General features: G+C 41.9%; 1 protein-coding gene across 1 annotated transcript in view; it reads left to right on the top strand.

Annotated features, from left to right (window-relative positions):
• PARD3B (par-3 family cell polarity regulator beta) overlaps positions 1 to 9,642 on the top strand; it is a 2,156,380-nt gene extending 2,146,738 nt beyond the window's left edge. Inside the window, exon 23 of the mRNA XM_077448525.1 lies at positions 7,167 to 9,642. Coding sequence (XP_077304651.1) covers positions 7,167 to 7,491 — 325 coding nt within the window. The 3' untranslated portion in view covers positions 7,492 to 9,642. The remainder of the gene's footprint in view (positions 1 to 7,166) is intronic.
• The last annotated feature ends 10,900 nt before the right edge of the window (positions 9,643 to 20,542 follow it).

Raw genomic sequence — 20,542 nt, 5'->3', positions numbered from 1 at the left:
GATGCAAAAAAATAAAAATAAATAAATCATGTTTTAATAGTTTGTTATAAAATTTTGCAAACGGGTCATTTTTCTCCTTCATTGAAGTGCGCTGATTAGGCGGCACTGATGGCTGCATTGGTGGGCACTGATGGGCTGCATTGGTGGGCACTGATGGGCTGCATTGGTGGGCACTGATAGGCTGCACTGGTGGGCACTGATAGGCATAGTTAAGGCGGCACTAATAGGCACAGATAAGGCGGCACCGATGGGCACAGATAAGGCGGCACTGATGGGCAAAGATGGGCACAGATAAGATGGCATGGATGGGTGGCACGGATAAGTGGCACGGATGGGTGGCACGGATGGGCACTGATAGGTACCACTGATAGATGGGACTGATGGGCACTGATAGGTGGCACTGATAGGTGGCTCTGATAGGTGGCACTGCTGGGCACTGATGGGCGGCACTGCTGGGCACTGATGGGCGGCACTGCTGGGCACTGATGGGCGGCACTGGGTCGCAGCACCTTTGAGGCAGATTGTGGGCACTGTGGGTGGCACTGTTGGTGGCACTGCTGGATGGCACTGTGGGTGGCATTGTGGGTGGCACTGTAGGTGGCACTGTGGGCACTATGGGCACTGATGGGGGGCACTGATGGGGGGCACTTACTTTTATTCAGGATGGCACGGCGGTGGGCAGGTGGGCACTGGCAGGGGGCAGGTGGTCAGCTGTATTGCTGGCCGTGATCGGGACTGATGTCCCGATCACGGCCGCCGGTGATCGGCTTTTTTTTTCTCTCCTCGCGCTGTCAGCGCGAGGAGGAATAATAGCCGATTACCGGCTCCGTTCTATCACATGATCAGCTGTCATTGGCTGACAGCTGATCACGTGATAAGGGGTCGGGATCGACCCCTTGCACGGATCGGTGATCAGGCGAGTCTCACGGACTCGCCGATCACAGAGCGCGCCGCGCGCGCCCCTCAGGGGGCGCGCAGGCCGCTCGTATCCGGGACGACGTCAATAGACGTAGTCCCGGAAATGTAGGTCCGCGCTAATGCCGTCATTTGGCAATAGCGCGGATCTGTAGTGGTTAAACAGTAAGTAATATGTGATTTGGGCTGGATTACAGTGGCTATAGTCTCATAATGACTTATTATAATGGACTAAATGAAAAGAAGCATCAGAGTGGGAGAGTTTACTTCCTCTTTAAAAACAATTTTTTTAATAGAAAATTACTTAGACCCCCTGAATATTATATATTTATTTCTAACACCCTAGAGAATAAAATGACAGCCATTGCAAATACTTTCTACCATATTCGCGCAGTGGTCTTACAAGCGCATTTTTTTGGGAAAAAAATGTAAATTTAAAAATAAGACAACAGTAAAGTTAGCCCATTTATTTTATATTGTGAAAGAAAATGTTACACTGAGTAAATTGATACCCAACATGTCACACTTCAAAATTGCGCCCGATCGTAGAATGGCCACAAACTTTTACCCTTAAAAATCTCCATAGGCGACATTTAAAAAATTCTAGATGTTGCATGTTTTGAATTACAGAGAAGGTCTAGGGCTCTCGCTCTACCGATCACGGCGATACCTCACATGTGTGGTTTGAACACTGTGTTCATATGCAGACGCTACTCACATATACGTTTGCTTCTGCACGCAAGCTTGGCAGGACGGGGCGTGTTTAACAAATGTATTATTTATTTTATGTTTTATTTTTTATTTTTACACCGTTCTTTAAAAAAAAAAATGTGTCACTTTTATTCCTATTACAAGGAATGTTAACATCCCTTGTAACAGAAAAACAGCATGACAGGACCTCTTAAATATAGCCCTTTAAGAGCTATGGGCGGAAGTGACGTTTTGATGTCGCTTTCACCCTGCAATAATATAGAGATGGGTGGCCATCTTCCCCTCACTTGTCTCCATGTCAGGTTAGGGAGAGGATCCGATCACCTCCGCCGCTACCGACGGCTCCGGTAAGCGGTGGGGTGGGAGGGGAGGGGCCCTCTCCTGCCGCTGATAAGTGATCAGCCGCAGTAGCCACTTTTATCTTGAAGCGGACCGCCCACTGAAGAGGATACCAGGGTTATGGCAGCAAGCTGCTGCCATTACAATGATACCCCTCTTCAAAGTACCGACGTATAACGACGGCGGAAGTGGTTAATCTGAACGATTGGCACAGCCTATCAGCGTGCATAGACAAAGAAAATAAAGTATTGCAACTGTGCAATCCTGCTAGGATTCAAGACATCTTAGATTTCACTTTCTCAGCAAACTATTCAGGGAAGTGATTATAACATGCCAACTCAGCTCAATGGAGATCAATCATCAGCTGTCTAGTTATTATGGCAGATTCTTTTGTAAACTACTGTATACATGAATGGTAGAGGGTCTTGGCACTGTAGATTATTATGTGACATTTCACTGGACTATTTCTAAATCTGTTCACATACATTACCTTCCATTCAATCAACTTGACTGCCAAATAATTGAACTTGTGACCAGCGTCGGTGTGCTGTATGAGCCGTAGGCCAAACAAAATACATTCAGTTGCTCCTCTGTGGGATGAATGGATTACTGAGAGAGAATTATTTCACAGCTGTCAATGTGGTCATCACTTATTGGGATTCAAATTTATAGCCATCATAGGAGAGTGTTTCAGCCAAAGTAATTATTTTAGGTCCGTGCGTATGCCAAAAAGGTTGAGTTTGGTCTACATGCATTGATCATCTAGGAATGACTACACAGATTTTAGTGCCGAAATAATACATTTTGTGAATGTGAAGTACATTTTTTTAATGTAGATAAATCTTTAAGACCTCATTCACACTGGGCAATTTTATAGCTGCTCCTAGGGGCGTCTGGAGTTTTTTTCCTGCCTCTAAACTCCCCTGCATGTTAGCCTATGTGTCCATGCACACCTCAGCTTTTAGCAGTGTTTAGTAGCAGGAGAGTCTAGAGGTAGGAAGAAAAACCCTCTGCCAGTGCATCCAGAAGCAGCAGGGTTGGGTAGAAAAAATGCTTAACGCTAGTAAAAGCTGCTAAATGTGCCTAAATTCTAGATGTGTTTAGTGCTTGAGCATTAATTAATTTTAATGGCCAGAATAAATTATTTATTATGGCCAACAAAAATAAATTAACGCCCAAGAGGTTGAAGGCTGTAAAAGCTCATGAAAGCTTGTAGAAGCTTTAAACACTTTTACAAGTGCCATGCATTTTTTCAGCAAAAATGTCCCTGGCTTCTCAGGAGAGTTAACCACTTGCTTACTGTGCATCGAAACCCCCCCTGCCCAGACCAATGTTTAACTTTCAGTGATGTCACACTTGGAATGACAATTGTGCGGTCATGTTACACTGTATTCAAATTCAATTTTTATCATTTTTGTCACAGAAATTGAGTTTTCTTTTAGTGGTATTTATTCACCACTTGGGTTTTTATTTTTTGCTAAACAAACAAAAAAAGACTTTTTGGGGGGAAAAAAACATGTTTCATAGTTTGTTATAAAATGTTGCACACGGGTAATTTTTCTCCTTCATTGATATTCGCTGATGAGGCTGCACTGATAAGGCAACACTGATAGGCACTGATAAGATGGCACTGATGGGTGGCACTGATGGGCACTGGTAGGTGGCACTGATGGACACTGGTAGGTAGTACTGATGAGCGCTGGTAGGTAGCACTGATGGGCACTGGTAGGTGGTATTGATAGGCAGCACTGGTGATGAGGCATTGGTGACATTTATAGGTGGCACTGTGGGCACAGATGGGTGGTACTGTGGGCACTGGTAGGTGGCGCTGGTGGGGACTGGTAGGCAGCTCTGTTGTGCACTGGTAGGTGGCACAGATGGGCACAGAAGCCTCTGCAGAGGCTCTCCACGATCGGGACTCATGTCCCTCTCACAGCCGCCGGTAACCTGCTTTTTTTTTTCTCCTCACGCTAGCGTGAGGAGAAAGAAATAGCCGATTGTTGGCTCTGTTTAAATCACATGATCAGCTGTCATTGGCTGACAGCTGATCACGTGGTAAGGGGTCGTAATCGACCCCTTACTCCGATCTGTGATCAGCCGAGTCTCATAGACTCTTCGCAGGCCGCTCGAGCACGGGAGGACATCTATGGACACCCTCCCAGCAAAGTAGGTCCACGCTGTAGCTGTCTTTCGGCTATAGCGCAGGCGGGAAAAGGTTAAATAAACATCCCATGTGCATGAGGCCTAATTAGGAAGTCATTTAAGTTACTTTCTCACTTTCCTTCTTTTTAACATATATAAGGGAGAGGGTGGGGATAGAATGGGGAAGTGATAAACCCTGCTGTCTGTGATTCATCTTCCCTGTTTATACCATAGACCGCTGTCATTGAAACACAAATAAATGAAACAATTGTTTTGGTGACAACTGTGAACTTTTGTGTTTCTCTTCACATTGAGGTTGTTAAGGAATAATGAGTGTAGGTAAATTTACCCTATGAACCTTTGTCCAAAGGTACAAAAAAATTGAGGTTATTAGTGTACTGTTACTACATACTAAAAATATCTGCATTGCATGACAAATCATGGTTGATGATGGTTGCACATTGTCAAGTGTCACATTTACATGTCAAAGATCACCTCTTTTCAAAGCCACTAAAATTGCTCTGTCCCCATCTTAAACTGAGTTTATACCATATACAAAAAGCGGGCATACATATACCAGTCTAAGGGCTTGTTGACAAGTTATATCCCCCTGTTCAATATAAGTTTGAACATTCTGTCCCCATTGCAACCAAATTCCTAACTGCAGATGAGTATAAAAAAACAAGGAATTCTGGTTCCGTGTTTGAGTGTAGTTATCCACTATCCCATACATTCTTTATTTTAATTCATGACATATAAGAAAATGTGATTTTCATCATAGCGTTCTATCAAGGAAGACTCCTGAGTTTAATTAGAAACCAAAGGACGATTGCTTTTTAGTCATGTGACATGTGAGTCTTGTGTGTTGCAGTGGGAAAGCAAGAGGTTTTTTTTGCCCTATTTCTAAAATATTTAATTCCGTGAAATATTATCTTTATTTTTATAACTTTTAAGCACGTGATGGTATAAAATACACATCCATATACATTGGAAGGGGATTGAACGTCCTCAGATTATTCGGCCATCAAAGATATTTCTCTGGTTGCTTGCCACACAGTGTCACCCATAGAGCCAGTGAATGTGACTTTCACTAAATATTCACTGGTTGGGAGTCAATCTTGCTGTTTAAGGCTAGGTTCACACATGTCCCAAAATCACACAGGACCCTTTTCAGAAACAGACAGCGGACGACCCCCAGACATGCGTGAACCAGCTCTATTGAAAGCCAGTTTGATTCACATGTTGTGGGAATCAGATTCGGTTAAAAATGCATCCAATTTGCATATATGTGAACTGAGCCTAAAACACATGCACCTGTAAGATTCACCGGGAGTGAATGTCGAATTCCCTGTTTTATAATTATGTGTCCATATTGGAATAGTTACCCTCACCTGCACTGATTTCAGTTTCAGTTTCGATGTCGGCCCTTAGGATAAATAGCAAGGGCAAAGCTACCAAGAAGGGACACAGACAGAAATATAAACCTGAGAGGGGTTTTTACTCCACTCTTATTATTGTAATAACATATTTTATTTTAAAAGTTAGCAAACAGAAGAGAAATCTAAATTAAATCAATATTTGGTGTGACTACCCTTTGGCTTCAAACCAGCATCATTTCTTACACTTGCACAAAGTCAGGGATTTTGTAGGATTAGAGTCTGGTCTACGATTAACCAATCATACCAAGCAGGTGCTAATTATCATCAATTTAATTTGTAGGTTGAAACACAGAAACAGCTGTGTAGGAGGCTTAAAACTGGGTGTGGAATGGCCAAACTCTGCTACTACAATGAGGTTGTGGAATAGTTTCATGTCACGGGTCATATACCATGGCATGACTGGGCTCAGCAACAACACACAAGGTAGTTATTCTGCATAAGAAAGGTCCCTCCCAGGCAAAGATTTCAAAGCAATGGGGTTTCAAGATGTGCTGTTCAAGCTCTTTTGAAGAAGCACAAAGAAACGGGTAACATTTAGGGCAGTAGATGCAGTGGCCATGGAAACCAAAATGCAGCAGATGAAAGACACATCATGCTTACATGCTTCAACATTGGAAGATATCCAGCAGGGCCATCAGTACACAACTGGCGGAAACCAGTAGGACCCAGGTACATCTGTCTACTGTCTGCAGAAGTCTGGCCAGAAGTGGTCTTCATGGAAGAATTGTGGCTAAAAAGCAATAGCTCCATGGTCATGATCAACTGAGTCCTCAATGCTGAGAAATACAAGCAGATACTTATCCATCATGCCATACCATCAGGAAAGCATGTGATTGGCCCCAAATGTATTCTACAGCAGGACAACAACCCCAAACATACAGCCAATGACATTAAAACTATCTTCAGTTTAAAGCAGAACAAGAGCCCTGGAAGTGATGTTTTGGCCCCCACAGAGCTCTGATCCCAACACTGTTAAGTCAACCTGGGATTACATGAAGAGACACAAGGATTTTAGGTACTAACTGTGCTTAGTTTTCTAAGATGTTTGGAACAACCTACCTGAGTTCCTTCAAAAACTGTGTGCACAAGCACTGTGTGTAACTAAAAGAATTGATGCTGGTTGGAAGGCAAAGGGTGGTCATACCAAATATTGATTTGATTTGTATTTCTCTTCTGTTCTCTTTCCATTTTGTAAATTGGTAAAAATAAAAAAAATTAACATTTCTATTTCTGAAAGCATTCCTTATTTATAGCATTTTTGAACAACTGCCTAAAAAATTTGCACAGTACTGTATCTAATCAGATTTATTGGCAGTTCATCTCTATTGATACGATCAATTCATAAGACAGCTTCTGGTCAGGGTTGAATTTGTTTTGTCCAAAAAACCTAAAAACTTTTACCAAATTATAATGTGTTCTGTTATATTAATATTTACACAATGCACTTGTAAAACCTTGATGGCTTGTCAACCACGTTATTTCAAATCTTTTTTTTAAACTTAGGTACAAATAAATCAAATTAAATGTCTATTTATCCGAGCAAGTGAAAAAAAAGTTGATAATTTTTAGAAATACTTTCAGCTCCAGGTTACAGCGCAATAATGTTCTGTTTATTTGCAGACCAGGCCCGGTGGATACTGTGGAGTACATGGCTGGTCCGAGGGCAATGTACGTGGAGAGGGACCCTCCTTATTACTATGATGTTGCTGCATCAAATACTAGAGGTACTTATTCCAGATCCAAAGTACATCAAGAAGATAACTATAGATATCCTCCATATCAGGTGCCAATAGCCAAAGGTCCTCTACGGCAGGATGTTCCACCCTCGCCACCTCAAAGTCATCAAATTCTCGGATATGGTACTGGAGGAAGATCAGGACAAGATCGGTACCAGTACAGAAGTCAGGATCCTAAACATAAAAATGCCACGACTGCTGCTGTATAGTCTACCTATTAGCACAATATGCCTGGAGTTAAACATACTACGAAATGAAAGGACGTAACCATCTTTCAGCTGCTAACTGTGCAAATGCCAAAACAATTTTACGGTACTCTATGGAATGGTTTTAAAAATATAGCCTTATGTAAAGCAATATCTGTTCACAGCGCAGTACGGTTTTGATGCCTTCGATCTACCTATACGAATATTGATTCTAACCATATGTGCATTTTGTATGGTATTTCAATTTCCTGAACACGAAGGAATTTTAGGCATTTGTTTTTTTTTTATTATTTGATTTGTATGCAAGCCACAGGTGGTGATCCATACATATGTATCATTTACAGAATGTATCATTATTGCAAAAAGGTGTAATATGTCTGTCCGGCATTACTAGAGCATTTGCTGAAGCTTTCCACATACCCTTTGATCACCTAGTAAGTTAGTTTTATTATATCAAATGATTACATTTCACATGCACTTTTTTTATCTAAATACTTATTCACATATTCTCTTTTGCACCATCAGCTAAATACAAAATATGTTTACTGTTCTAGCTGCCAGTGGATTTGTACTTTTGGTAAGTCATTTTTGTGACACCTCTGCCATTTCAGAATCATCACGCTGATACTTTTTGGTTCGCAATTCACACTTTTATGTATTTGCTCAATGTGTTTTCATTGAAAAATTCATTTCAAAACACATTTTGTCAACATTAAGACAGGCATCAATGTGCGTCATGATGTCAGTTGGCAATTCATGACGCATGAAAATACATAATTATGCATGTCAATAAGTGTTAATACATGTTATGACTTGTGTTGACATTTAATACAGGGTGCATTGCAATGAACTGCATTGACATGCATTTTGAGGGGTTCCATTGAAATAAATATAAAACGCGGCAAGGTATCAGTTTACTGCTTCCTAGGATAGATAACTGATCATTAGACTGAAAAGATAATGCTGTTTCAATGCATTTGATTAGACTGGAGACAAAGAGTATAGCTAACCATACACATGACACTTTTCCATCAATTTGTACCACTTGGGACTGAAATAGTGTTGAAGTTGCCTTGCTCAAAACTGGTGGAAAAATCTGATAATTTTAGGTAAAATCTGTGTTGTTCTCTCTGGTTTTGATCAATTCTTCAATAACCTGTTGTAATGTACCATCTGATGGAGCGCAAAATGTAGAGGAAGGCGTCTTTTAAAGCTCTGGCACAGGAGCCTCGGGTAGAGTAACAGGGAACACCAGATCACAGAGTGGCCTGATAAGACTTTTGCTGGAGAATGCAGATGTGCATCAAGATACGCAGAAGCAGCTAGCTGGTGGCACGCTGGCAGAACAGCAAGAAGGCACAGATACAGCTGTATCAGGTGCAGGAAGAAGAACCAATGCCGGGTCAACAACTAGCAGGCAGATCAGACACAGGTGGCAGGCAGAAGAGTAGTCAGGGTTAAGGCCAGGGTCAGTAACAACAAGGCAGATGAGCAGAAGGATAAGGCAGAAGCATGGTCCATAGGCAAGCCAGGGGTAGGTGCAAACAGAGTTCAGGTAAAGTCAGGAGCAGATCCAGTCTTCAACAGAAGAGCAATACAGGAACAGATATACAGATGCTTCAGTGGTGTAGTAGACCAAATGGCACTAACACAAGGAACCGCTTGCTGACTGCTGACTGCCTACCGTAAATATCTTGCATCGGGGCTGCAGCTCTGCGCCAGATCACCTACCTAATATGTGATCCAAGTGCCGAGGTAAAAAGTACCACTGCCGCCACAGCTGTGCTGCGATTAGCGGCTGCCGGTCGCTGATTGGTCACCGGCAAATGACGATCAGCTATGGCAGCAATGTGCTGTTTTTTCTTCCTGCAAAGCAGTAAAAACAGCACACACGGTACATAGTAACACACGTTGACCAAACATTTAACCCGTTGATCACCCCTTCTCTGCCAGTGTCATTAGTACAGTGACAGTGCATATTTTTTAGCATTATTGGTGTCACTGGTTCCCAAAAAAGTGTCAGGTGTCTGATTTGTCCGCTATAATATTGCAGTCCTGCTATAAGTCACTAATCACCACAATTACAAGTAAAACATTTTTAAATAAATAGAAATTCCATACAGTGCTTTGAAGGTTTTAATACGCCTTGAAATTTACCACATTTTGCCATGTTACAACCAAAAGCATAAATATATTTTATTGTGAATTTATGTGATAGACCAACACAAAGTGGCACATAAACAAAAAGTGGAATGAAAATTATAAGTGGTTTTCAAGTTTTTTTACAAATAAATATCTGAAAAGTGTGGTGTGCAGTTGTATTCAGCCCCCCTGAGTCAATACCTTGTAGAACCACCTTTCGCTGCAATTATTTCTGGGTATGTCTCTACCAGCTTTTCACATCTAGATAGTGACATTTTTGCCCATTCTTCTTCACAAAATAGCTCAAGCTCTGTCAGATAGAATTGAGAGCATCTGTGAACAGCCATTTTTAAGTCTTTCCACAGATTCTCATTCGGATTTAGGTCTGGACTTTGGGCCATTCAAACACATGAATATGCTTTGATCTAAACCATTCCATTGTAGTCTGGCTGTATGTTTAGGGTCATTGTCCTGCTAGAAGGTGAACCTCCACCCCAGTCTCAAGTCTTTTGCAGACCCCAACAGGTTTTCTTCTAGGATCGCCCTGTATTTGGCTCCATCCATCTTCCCATAAGCTTTCTTGTCCCCGCTGAAGAAAATCATCCCCACAACATGATGCTGTGACCACCATGTTTCACAGTGGGGATGGTGTGTTCAGGGTGATGTGCAGTGTTAGTTTTCACCACACATAGCGTTTTGCTTTTAAGCCAAAAAGTTCCATCTTGGTCTCATCTGACCAGAGCACCTTCTTCCTTTCTTTGGCTGTGTCCCCCACATGGCTTCCCTCAAACTGAAAATGGGACTTCTTATGGTTTTCTTTCAACAATGGCTTTCTTCTTACCCCTCTTCCATAAAGGCCAGATTTGTGGAGTGCATGACTAATAGTTGTCTTGTTGTGGTTCTCTGCAGCTCCTCCAAAGTTACCATGGGCATCTTTGCTGCTTCTCTGATTAATGCTCTCCTTGTCTCCACAACTTTATCTCTGACCTGTCTGGTGTGTTCATTGGCCTTCATCATTCTGTTTGTTCCTTAAAGTCCTCTGAGGATTTCACAGAACAGCTGTATTTATACTGAGATTAAATTACACAGAGGTGGACTCCTCTTAGTTAGGTTTCTTCTGAATGCAATTGGCTCCACTAGATTGTGGGGTATTAGTGTAAAGGGGGGCTGAATAAAAATGCACGCCACACTTTTCACATCTTTATTTGTAAAAAAAATGTTGAAATCCATTTATCATTTTCCTTCCACTTCAGAATTATGTGCCACTTTGTGTTGGTTTATCACATAAAATCCCAATAAAATACTTTTACGTTTTTGGTTGTACCTTGACAAAATGTGGAAAATTTCAAGGGGTATGAATACCTTTTCAAGGCACTGTAAGTATATCCCATAGTTTGTAGAACCTATAACTTTTGTACAAACCAATCATTATACACTTATTGGGATTTTGTTTATCAAATATATGTAGCAGAATAAATTTTGGCCTAAATTGATGAAGAAATAAAAATTTTTACATTGTTTTATTGCATGTGTTTTATAGTATAAAGTGAAAAAAATTTTTTATTTTTTTTTCAAAATTGTCAGTCTTTTTTTTTTATATAGTGCAAAAAATAACCACAGAGGTGATCAAATACCCCCAAAAGAAAGCTTTACTTGTGGGTAAAAAAGGATATACATTTTATATGTGTACAGTGTTGCAGGATCGCACAATTGTTAGCTAAAATAAACAGTGCCATGTCACAAAAAATGGCCTGGTCATGAAGGGGGGTAAACCTTCCAGGGCTGAAGTGGTTAAATAGCCCACCTGGCGCCAATGCGCATTCGCACGCATGCAAACCTTTGTGCAAGCGCAAGCAAATACGCACCCGCTAAGTGGTCACAAACAGGGCTTACACGAACCATGTGCCTGCGCACATGCGAGCATCTTCCCTGACTCCTGTATTGAAGCTTTTAATTTATAGCCCCATGTTATTGATTAAATGCAGGTGACGAATCAAACTTGTAGGTGGTAGATTGTTCGTTTTTACACAGGCGTATTTAATTGTATGTTCAATTCATAAAGAGTTGAAGTTGCCTGAGAAACTACCTTGTGTATGGCCAGCTTTAGAATTGGAAACCACAAAGCTGGACTAGGTAAGTCCATTCCTGAACTAGGGAATAAGCATACCTCCCAACTTTTTGAGATGAGAATGAGGGACACCTATCAGCAAAAGCATGCAGGCATAGGAACACACACCCTGACACACCCCCTCAAGGCTGGGTTCACACCATAGCGCTGCGGGAACGCCGCAAATCCGTGGCGTTTTCCCGCATCGCATGCCTCCCGCCGGCAGTTCACACTGCCCTATGCGGACTGCTGGGAGTGTCAATGAAATCTTAATGACACCCCCAGACCAGTCCGCAAATCGCACTGCGATCTGCAAACTCGGACAGGAATCGGATCGCATGGTGTGAACACCCTTGCGATCCGATTCTGCTGCGGACCAAAAAAAGGGTCCTGTGCGAGTTTGCGGCGGGTGCGATGCGAATTCAGCCATACTATCTGTATGGCTGAACTCGCATCGCACCGACAGATCGGATGTGATTTGCACTGCAGTGCGGTGCGAATCACATCCAGGTCTCCTACCCGCAGCGGTGTGAACCCAGCCTAAAGGAGAATTGTGAAAAAAAAAAAAAAAAAAACAAGATTGGTTAAACCCACAATTTCTTTTGTTGCCACTACTATTCCTTTATATTGGCGTTTGGAATTTACAAATGCAGCAATTTAGAAATCAGATGAAAGGTTTAGTGCTGGGAAACACTTTTTGATAGAAAAAAAAGTGCATTTTAAAAACATCTATATAGATCAGACCAAAATGAGGGACAAATGAGGAAGACTGAGGGACAGAGGGACATTGCTCCAAATCAGGGACAGTCCCTCGGAATCAGGGACGGTTGGGAGCTATGAAGAAGTATGGAACCAGGAAATGTCTGCTTGGCTGGGCAGTACTCAAGAGGTTCATAAATCACAACACTAGTTTTATGACTAATTTGCCAGGTAAAACATTAAACGGATATGTGTTTCAAATATGTATTTAGCTGTCTGCCTGACGTTTAAATTTAAAGATAGTTAGAGATTTTTATCATCACTTCTGCTTTTTAAATATATTTTTTATAATTCATGGCAGACGCTATGATTACTGGGTTGAACAGTTTGCTTTTTCACTTCTACTCACTACCTCTGTAATAAAATGGCTAATGATAAAATACTGCTGGCCGAATGTCATGATCAAATGCTGTTCTCTGGAGCAGTTGAATATATCTGGATTGAGTTTTTTTGGAATTTTATACTAATATTGTAATAACAGTTTAGAAGTTTGATAGTTGCTAGGTACTATATTTTATAAAGCCTAATGCTGCGTACACACGATTGGACTTTCCGGCAGACTTGTCCGGCGGACCAGAATCCGGCGGACAATTCGATAGTGTGTGGGTTCCGTCTGACTTTTTCTTCCCAAAAGTCAGACGGACCTAGAAATAGAACATGTTTTAAATCTTGGTCTGCCGGACCAAGTTCCTATCGGGAAGCCCGTTCATCTGTATGCTGGTCCAATGGACAAAATATGACGCAAGGGCAGCTACAGCACCTGCCCACGAGAATGTTTTGCGCTGGTTCTCGGCTACAGGGTACTGTATACCAAGCCCTTAGGTCTGGTATGGGTTTTAAGGGGAACCCCCATGTCGAAAAAACAGCGTGGGGCCCCCCCAAAATCCATACCAGACCCTTATCCGAGCACGCAGGTCAGGAAAGGGGGTGGGGACGAGCGAGCGCCCCCCCCCCCAAACCGTACCAGGCTGCATACCCTTACCATGGGGGAGTGGGTGCTTTGGGGAAGGGGGGCGCTCTGCGGCCCCCCCACCCTAAAGCACCTTGTCCCCATGTGTTGATGAGGACAAGGGCCTCTTCCCAGCAACCCTGGCCGTTAGTTGTCGTGGTCTGCGGGGGGGCTTATTGGAATTTTTAATAAGGGGGCCCCCAGTTCCCAGCCCACCACCCTATGCAAATAAGTATGGGGTTACCCATTACCCATTCACCTGGGGAAAAAAGTGTCAATAAAAAAACACACTAAAAGGTTTTAAAGTAGTTTATTAGGCAGCTCCGGGGGTCTTCTTCTGACTTCTCTGCGCTTTCGGTTCTTCTCCCGGGATCCTCTGCGGAAAGTCCATCGGGAAGACCGTCGGACCTAGTCCGTCGATAAGTCCAGTCGTGTGTACGCAGCATTACTTTGGCATTTGTACCATTTAATGTTGAAACCATTTGTAGATTTTTCTCTAAATTTTTACTTACTGCTGGCAAAGCATGCAAAGTACATAAATTATATATTTTAGAAAACATTTTTATGCTGATTTGTTTGCAATAATTCAGGATGAAAATGACCATTTAGCTGCAATGGCGCATTTAGCATATCAGGCACGTGGGACAGATCATTCTCATTAAACACCTCCCTTTCATTACATGACTTTTTTTTTTACTTCATGCAGAGTTACTGAGCTGCCTGGTTACCACTGAAGGTAGGAAGAAGAAAAATGTGCTGTGCATAGCGTGCTGTCTGCCATAAAGTGGGTGACCTTCACGATTTAAGGTTTCTAGTGTGGGAGTAAAACAAGCCCGAAAATTGATGTAATTTGCAATAATAGTAACCCACAGCATTGGTGTCATCGGCAGCAATAATTAAAGTGTATATGGCCTGCACAATGCGGATCTTTGAAGTAAGGTGCAAACATTTTTTCAGATGATCACATTACAGCAATAAAATGAACCACTTTAGCTCCAGAAGATTTTCCCCCCTTCATGACCAGGCTTTTTTTTTTTGCAATATAGCACTGTGTTACTTTAACTGACAATTGCGCGTTCGTGCCATGCCGTACCCAAATAAAATGTATGCCGTTTTTCCTGCAAATAGAGCTTTCTTTTGGTGGTGGTATTTGATCACCTCTGGGATTTTTTCTTTTTTTGCACCATAAACAAAAACAGACAGACAATTTTGAAAAATTATTTCTTTATCAATGCAGGTCAATATGTATTCTGCTACATATTTTTTGGAAAAAAATTCCCATTAAGAGTAGTATTATATTTGCGCTAACCAATCAATATTAAGTATATTGATTTGCTTGCGCAAAAGTTATTGCGTCTTAAAATGATGGGATATTTGTATTTATTTTTATTACTAGTTATGTTGGTGATCGGGAAATTATAGCGGGACTGCGATATTGCGGCGGACAGTTGGACACTAACTGACTCTTTTTGGGGACCAGTAACACTACCGGTAATACAGTGATCAGTGCTAAAATCCTAAAAAATATGCAGTCATGCATCAGTGCTAAAAATATGCACTGTCACTGTACTAATGACACTATAATCAGTGTTTATCTGGCACTACAGACGGAGTAATCCTTAGGGGCATAGTCTGTGGCTGTAATAGCTGGATGGTGATGTATCCATAGGTTGGGTGGTTGGAAAAGAAAAAGGGCTAAAAAGGAAGGCAGACATCCTTTAGAGCGTGTCCAGAACTCTACAAGACATGTAAGGAAAAAACAGGGAGGGGTGGGGGAGGGGAAGCACTGACCTGAGTGTAGTATTAAAATGATGACTTGAATAGGAAAAGATTAAAAACACTTACAAGATAGAAGATGCATGCTTGTCAAAGTAAAGTGCAATCCTGGCATTCCACATGCTCTGCAGGTCCCACCGCTGTCCAGGATAGCTGGAAAGGATTAGACAGCTGGCTGAAATGGTTCACAGTGTTTGGTTGCTTCCTGGTTCCTTGCTCTGGGAGAAACACTGTGATCCATTCCAGCCAGCTGCCTAATCCTTTCCAGCTAGCGGTGGGACCCGCAGAGTCATGTGGAATGCCAGGACTGCACTTTACTTTGACGAGCATGGATCTTCTATCATCTTGTAAGTGTTTTTACATTTTAATTTTATTCTATTAAAGTCGTAATTTTAATACTACACTCAGGTCGGCGCCTCCCCCTCCCTGTTTTTTATGTACTAATGACACTGGCTGGGAAGGGGTTAAGCATCAGGGGTGATCAAAGAGTTACTTGTGTGCCTAGCTAGTGTGTTTGTGTACTTTGGGAGGTCCTTTTACTAGGGGGTGACATTGATCCTTGTCCTTGCTTTGCAGGAACACAGGATCCATTTCTCCCCTACTCACAGAACAGCAATCTGCCATGTTTACATAGGAAGATCGCCATTCTGCCTCTCTGCTGAATGATTGGCAGTTGCCGGTGGACATAGATTCCGTGGTATATTCACAGCAGGAGCGGGTCACCGGTGGTGTGCGTGTGTGTGCCCCTTACCCGGAAGTGTCGGATCATGTACTAGGTACAGCAGTACTGTACTAGGTGGTTAAAGTGGTTTACAGGCTGAAGGTTTTTTAAATTCATGCATCCTATGCGGTAAGCATGCAACCCCCCCCAAGTACGAAGTCCCCCCTTGATCCAGTGATGTGCATGAGACCCGAGGCTCCCCCGGGGCCCTCTCTTCTGATTGGCTGAGATCCAGCAACAGGAGCCATTGGCTCCTGTTGCTATCAATCCCAGCCAGTGAAGCTGGAGCGGGGGGTTGGGCTGAGCCATGCTCGGTGTGTCTTATGGACGCAGATAGACAGCATGGGAGCGAGTACACACAAGTGCTCCCACAGCATGCAGCTTGTTATGGGGCACTCTGCAAGGGGGAGGGGCCCAGAGCGCCTTCGGGGGACCTGAGAAGAGGAGGAATGGTGCTGCTCAAAGATCTGTGGTGTGCTGGCCATATACACTTTGACTTATGTTATCAGTTTCCAGCTGACTGTTGATACAGCACCCAGTTACCTCTGGCAATTTCCAAGAAAGTTTTTGAGGGGAATATTATACATGATTGGCAGCAATATTACTCCCCAGCACTAGTGTAAGTAGTGCAGTAATCCTCCCTTTAGTACTGTTGATCAGTGGCAGGCTGTAATCCCCCTCCCCCCCCCCCCCCCCCCCAAGAATTTATGGTCAGTGGAAGGTAATTAATGGCAAACTAATGGCAAGTTAAGCCATGAAACAAAATCATGTATATGAATCAATATGTCCAAACTTGATAGCAGGGGTTCATTTATAGCATATTGAAAATAGGTAGCCACCTAAAATCCCTTTTTGCCTTTTTTATTTGGTTTGATATATATGATTCACACTCAATTCAGAACCCTCCCTTCAAGCCCACAATTGGAAATGATGCTATAAGTATAACCAAGACTAATTTAAAATGATCTTCTAGATTTATTATTATTGCTGATATGTATATTTTAGAAGTAGCTTCCATTTTTTAGATGTTTCTGGTTCATATAAGGTTTGGGTATTTTAAGTCAGGGCAACAATGTATTTGTGCTTTTGCAAGCCCTTCATTTTCTATTTTGTTTGTAGATGGTACTTAATGGACATTTTGAAACTTACCCAAACACACACTTCCCTGCTGAGCTCTCTCTTCCCCATCCGGCTGGGGCTAAAGTTCTATTGTTGGGTGGAGGTCACTCCTCCTGATAGGTCCGACTTCTTTCAGTGCCAGGTGCTGGAATACAGAGAGTGTTCTAGCACTTGGCACACTGCTACCACTGTGCATGTCATCAGAGGCTTCATCAGGGCAACCTTTAAATGGTGGTATTGAGTACGGGCCCCCCTTCCCCAGGAATGCCACTGTTTAGTTGTATTGTCCCAATTAGAAAAACACAGTATCCGACCCTACATTTCATTTAGCCAACATGATATATGAACGACACCTGCAGTTATACACAGTTTAAAACGATAGAAGTCACTAGCATAATCAAAGCATTAAAATGACATGTGGGTCAGCATAATAATAGATGGAATTATCTTCACTCAAAATCAGAATATCAAGGACCAGAATCTATAACCAAAAGAACTTGTTAATGCTTTAAAAAAATCTAAAAAAAATAAAATTAAAAAAATTAAACGTAAAATGGGAAAAAGCTGAAAGGTACAAGCATAGTTCATGTTCAAAGTGAATTCAGCCTGCAGAATGTATTGATCCCATACTAAGTGTGCAATCAATACTTTCTGTCACAGCATGCTTTTTACAGTGAAAAATGTATCACAGCAACAAAACATTGCAAACCCCTGGCTATGCTTTTTCTTTTCTCTTTTTTTCCATTTTTCTGCTGAAACTTTGCCTGCTGTTCTTTTAGTAGTACATCTGGGATTTTAAACAGTACAGCTATTAATAAAAAAAAAGGAAAAAAAGGATACCCTAGGGTGGGTTTTTCTTCTCCCTATGGATGGTCAGCTTTATGGTCTGGCGAAGGGGCAGCCAAAAGCAGGGAAGGCTCAATTGGAAGAATTTGACTGCGCGTTAGACACAAAGCAGGGCAGCCAAGAAAAACAGTATGAGCCATGTCAATTTTTATTACAATAATAAGACTGGCTTTTACTCTGCTGTTCTACACACCAGTTTTATTTGGCTACATAAAAAATTCAGCATTAGGGCAGATTACTCTTTGGGGGCCCATACCTTGAAACTAAAATGTTGCTCTTTAAGAGCAATTAACTGTATCACTGAACACCTCTGTACACTCACTTAATGAAGCCACCTCTGGTGTATGTACAGATCAAGACTCAATTCTACTAGGCAAGAAATGGGCACATTTGTAATGATCACATGCTATAAAAATTCAGTTTGTTATTTTGAGGACCTTATTACAAAATAAAAGTCTAAGAACACTGAAAAGCTTGCCAACAGAACCCTTTCAAACGGCCAGAGATGTTGATATTAAAAAGTTAATTGAGAAATGCAAGTAGTATAGCCAGGTATCTTTGTTTATCTGTAAAATAGTCTTGCATGTGCAAGTGCTGTTAAAGACAGGTAACTGTAATGCCGCATACACACGACCGGAATTTCCAGCAGACTAGGTCCGATGGGATCAGTCCGTCGGACATTCCGATCGTGTGCAGGATAATCCGATTGTTTTTCTTTGAAAAAAATCAGACGGACCTAGAAATAGAACATGTTTCAAATCTTTCCGACGGACTCAATACCCATCGGGAAAACCGTTGGTGGTCCGACGGACCAAATACAATGCAAGGGCAGCTATTGAACTTCCTTTTTTAGTCCCGTCTTACGTCATCACATTCAAAACAAATGGACTTTCAAACAGACTTAGTCCGTCAGCATTTTCCTTTACTTCCTTTTGTGTATATACACCAGTAATTTTCAGGCAATCTCTCCAAACAAATCCTCCTCTTAGCCCTTGTACACACGGTCGGAGAATCCGTCGGAATGTGTCCTATCATACCGTGTTGTCGGATAATCCGACTGTGTGTGGTATGCTTCGGACTGATTCCGTCCGAATCTCCGTCGGACACAATTTTACAACATGTTGGAAATATTTCCCGACCAACTGGTTTAATCGGACATTCTCCGATCATGTGTAGCGAATTTTGATCGGACCAAGTGCCACGCATGCTCAGATCAAATTCCTACATCAAAGCTATTGGCTACTAGCCTGAATGTAGTCCCATCGTAACGAAATTACGTCATCACGTTCTGAAAGATCGGATTTTTCGACAACTTAGTCCGACCGTGTGTATGCAACAGTTTCGGACAAAATCCGACGGATTTGGTTGGCAGAATCTCCGACCGTGTGTACAGGGGCTTAGACAGTTGTCACTGGAATAAAACCTAATACACACCTACGAATGTCGGGCGGCATTGGCTAATTCAATAGAAACTGTCCGACATTCGGCCTGTGTGCACTGGAGTTGGTCCAGCAGAAGCCAACTGTTCGGCCAGTTTCTGTCAAAGGTACATGACCGAAAAATGTCTTCCGACTGGCATCCGAGAGCACTGGCCGGAGTCCTTTGGCGGGGGGAGGGGGGGTGGGGCGTTCTCCTGTCAGAACAAATAGAACAGCAGGAGAGATCCCCGTACTAACGTTGGATAGTTAGTACAGCAGCTCCTTGTGAGCTGACAGGGTTTTTCGTTAAGCCCTGCTGGGTTGAATGAAAAAAAAAACTACTAGTGTGGATAAGGCTTAAGTGTTTGTATTGGAAGATTTCCCTTTTTTTTTTCATCTGGTAACATATTTCCCCACTTTCAGTCCTTTTGTCTGTGATTACCAGGATGAATAGAGGAAGAGAATCTACCTAACAGGGACACCCGAAAGTGGTTTTAAACTCCTCACCATTCTATCCAAAACTAAAACAAAACAAAAACTTTTGGCTTTAGATATACTTTAAGCTTGTTAGATATGGGGCATTTTCAGATACTGTATTATATATGATCTTGCAGACTTAGGAACTGTCAAGAACTGTTAAAGAGGTTTTAGACATACAGCATACATGGGCCCACCTCCATCAGCTGCCAGACAATTTTCAGGCCACCCCCTGCCTTTTATTGGCTCATCTTATAATTCGAAAACCAAGATGATCCAGATGGCATCAATCAGCCTCTTATAGCATATATTGGGTAAACAGTTGACCCTCAAAATACAAATCAGGCAGTATCAATAAAAGGTTAGATCTTTTGAACCTGTTTGAATCTGTTTTTCTTTCTATTTTCATGCTTTAGTGTATTAGTAAAATGAGTGCTATTTAGCAGATTGTCTAAATTTTCAGATATATATTTAACAATATCCAAATAAACTCACAAATAAAATAATTATGTTCTATTAATTGGAAATAACAGTCATTAACGTTCATTTATATCTTGTAAAACTACTGATATTTCTATTAATATTATTAGATGACTGACCTGCTAGTGGGACCTTTTCTAAAATGTATACCTGAATATGAATTACACCATTTATTCCTATTTTACAAGCTCTAATAAGTTAAAAGAAACAGTTCACTATTGTGTACTCACTAATAAGTTAGAGGAAGATTCTAAAGAATT

Source organism: Lithobates pipiens, unplaced genomic scaffold (assembly GCF_037356315.1).
Source record: "Lithobates pipiens isolate NorthernLeopardFrog02 unplaced genomic scaffold, aLitPip1_a1.2 Scaffold_22, whole genome shotgun sequence".
Taxonomy (NCBI): domain Eukaryota; kingdom Metazoa; phylum Chordata; class Amphibia; order Anura; family Ranidae; genus Lithobates; species Lithobates pipiens.
Note: the sequence above shows the minus strand (reverse complement) of the source record. Positions and strands in the feature narration are given on the sequence as shown.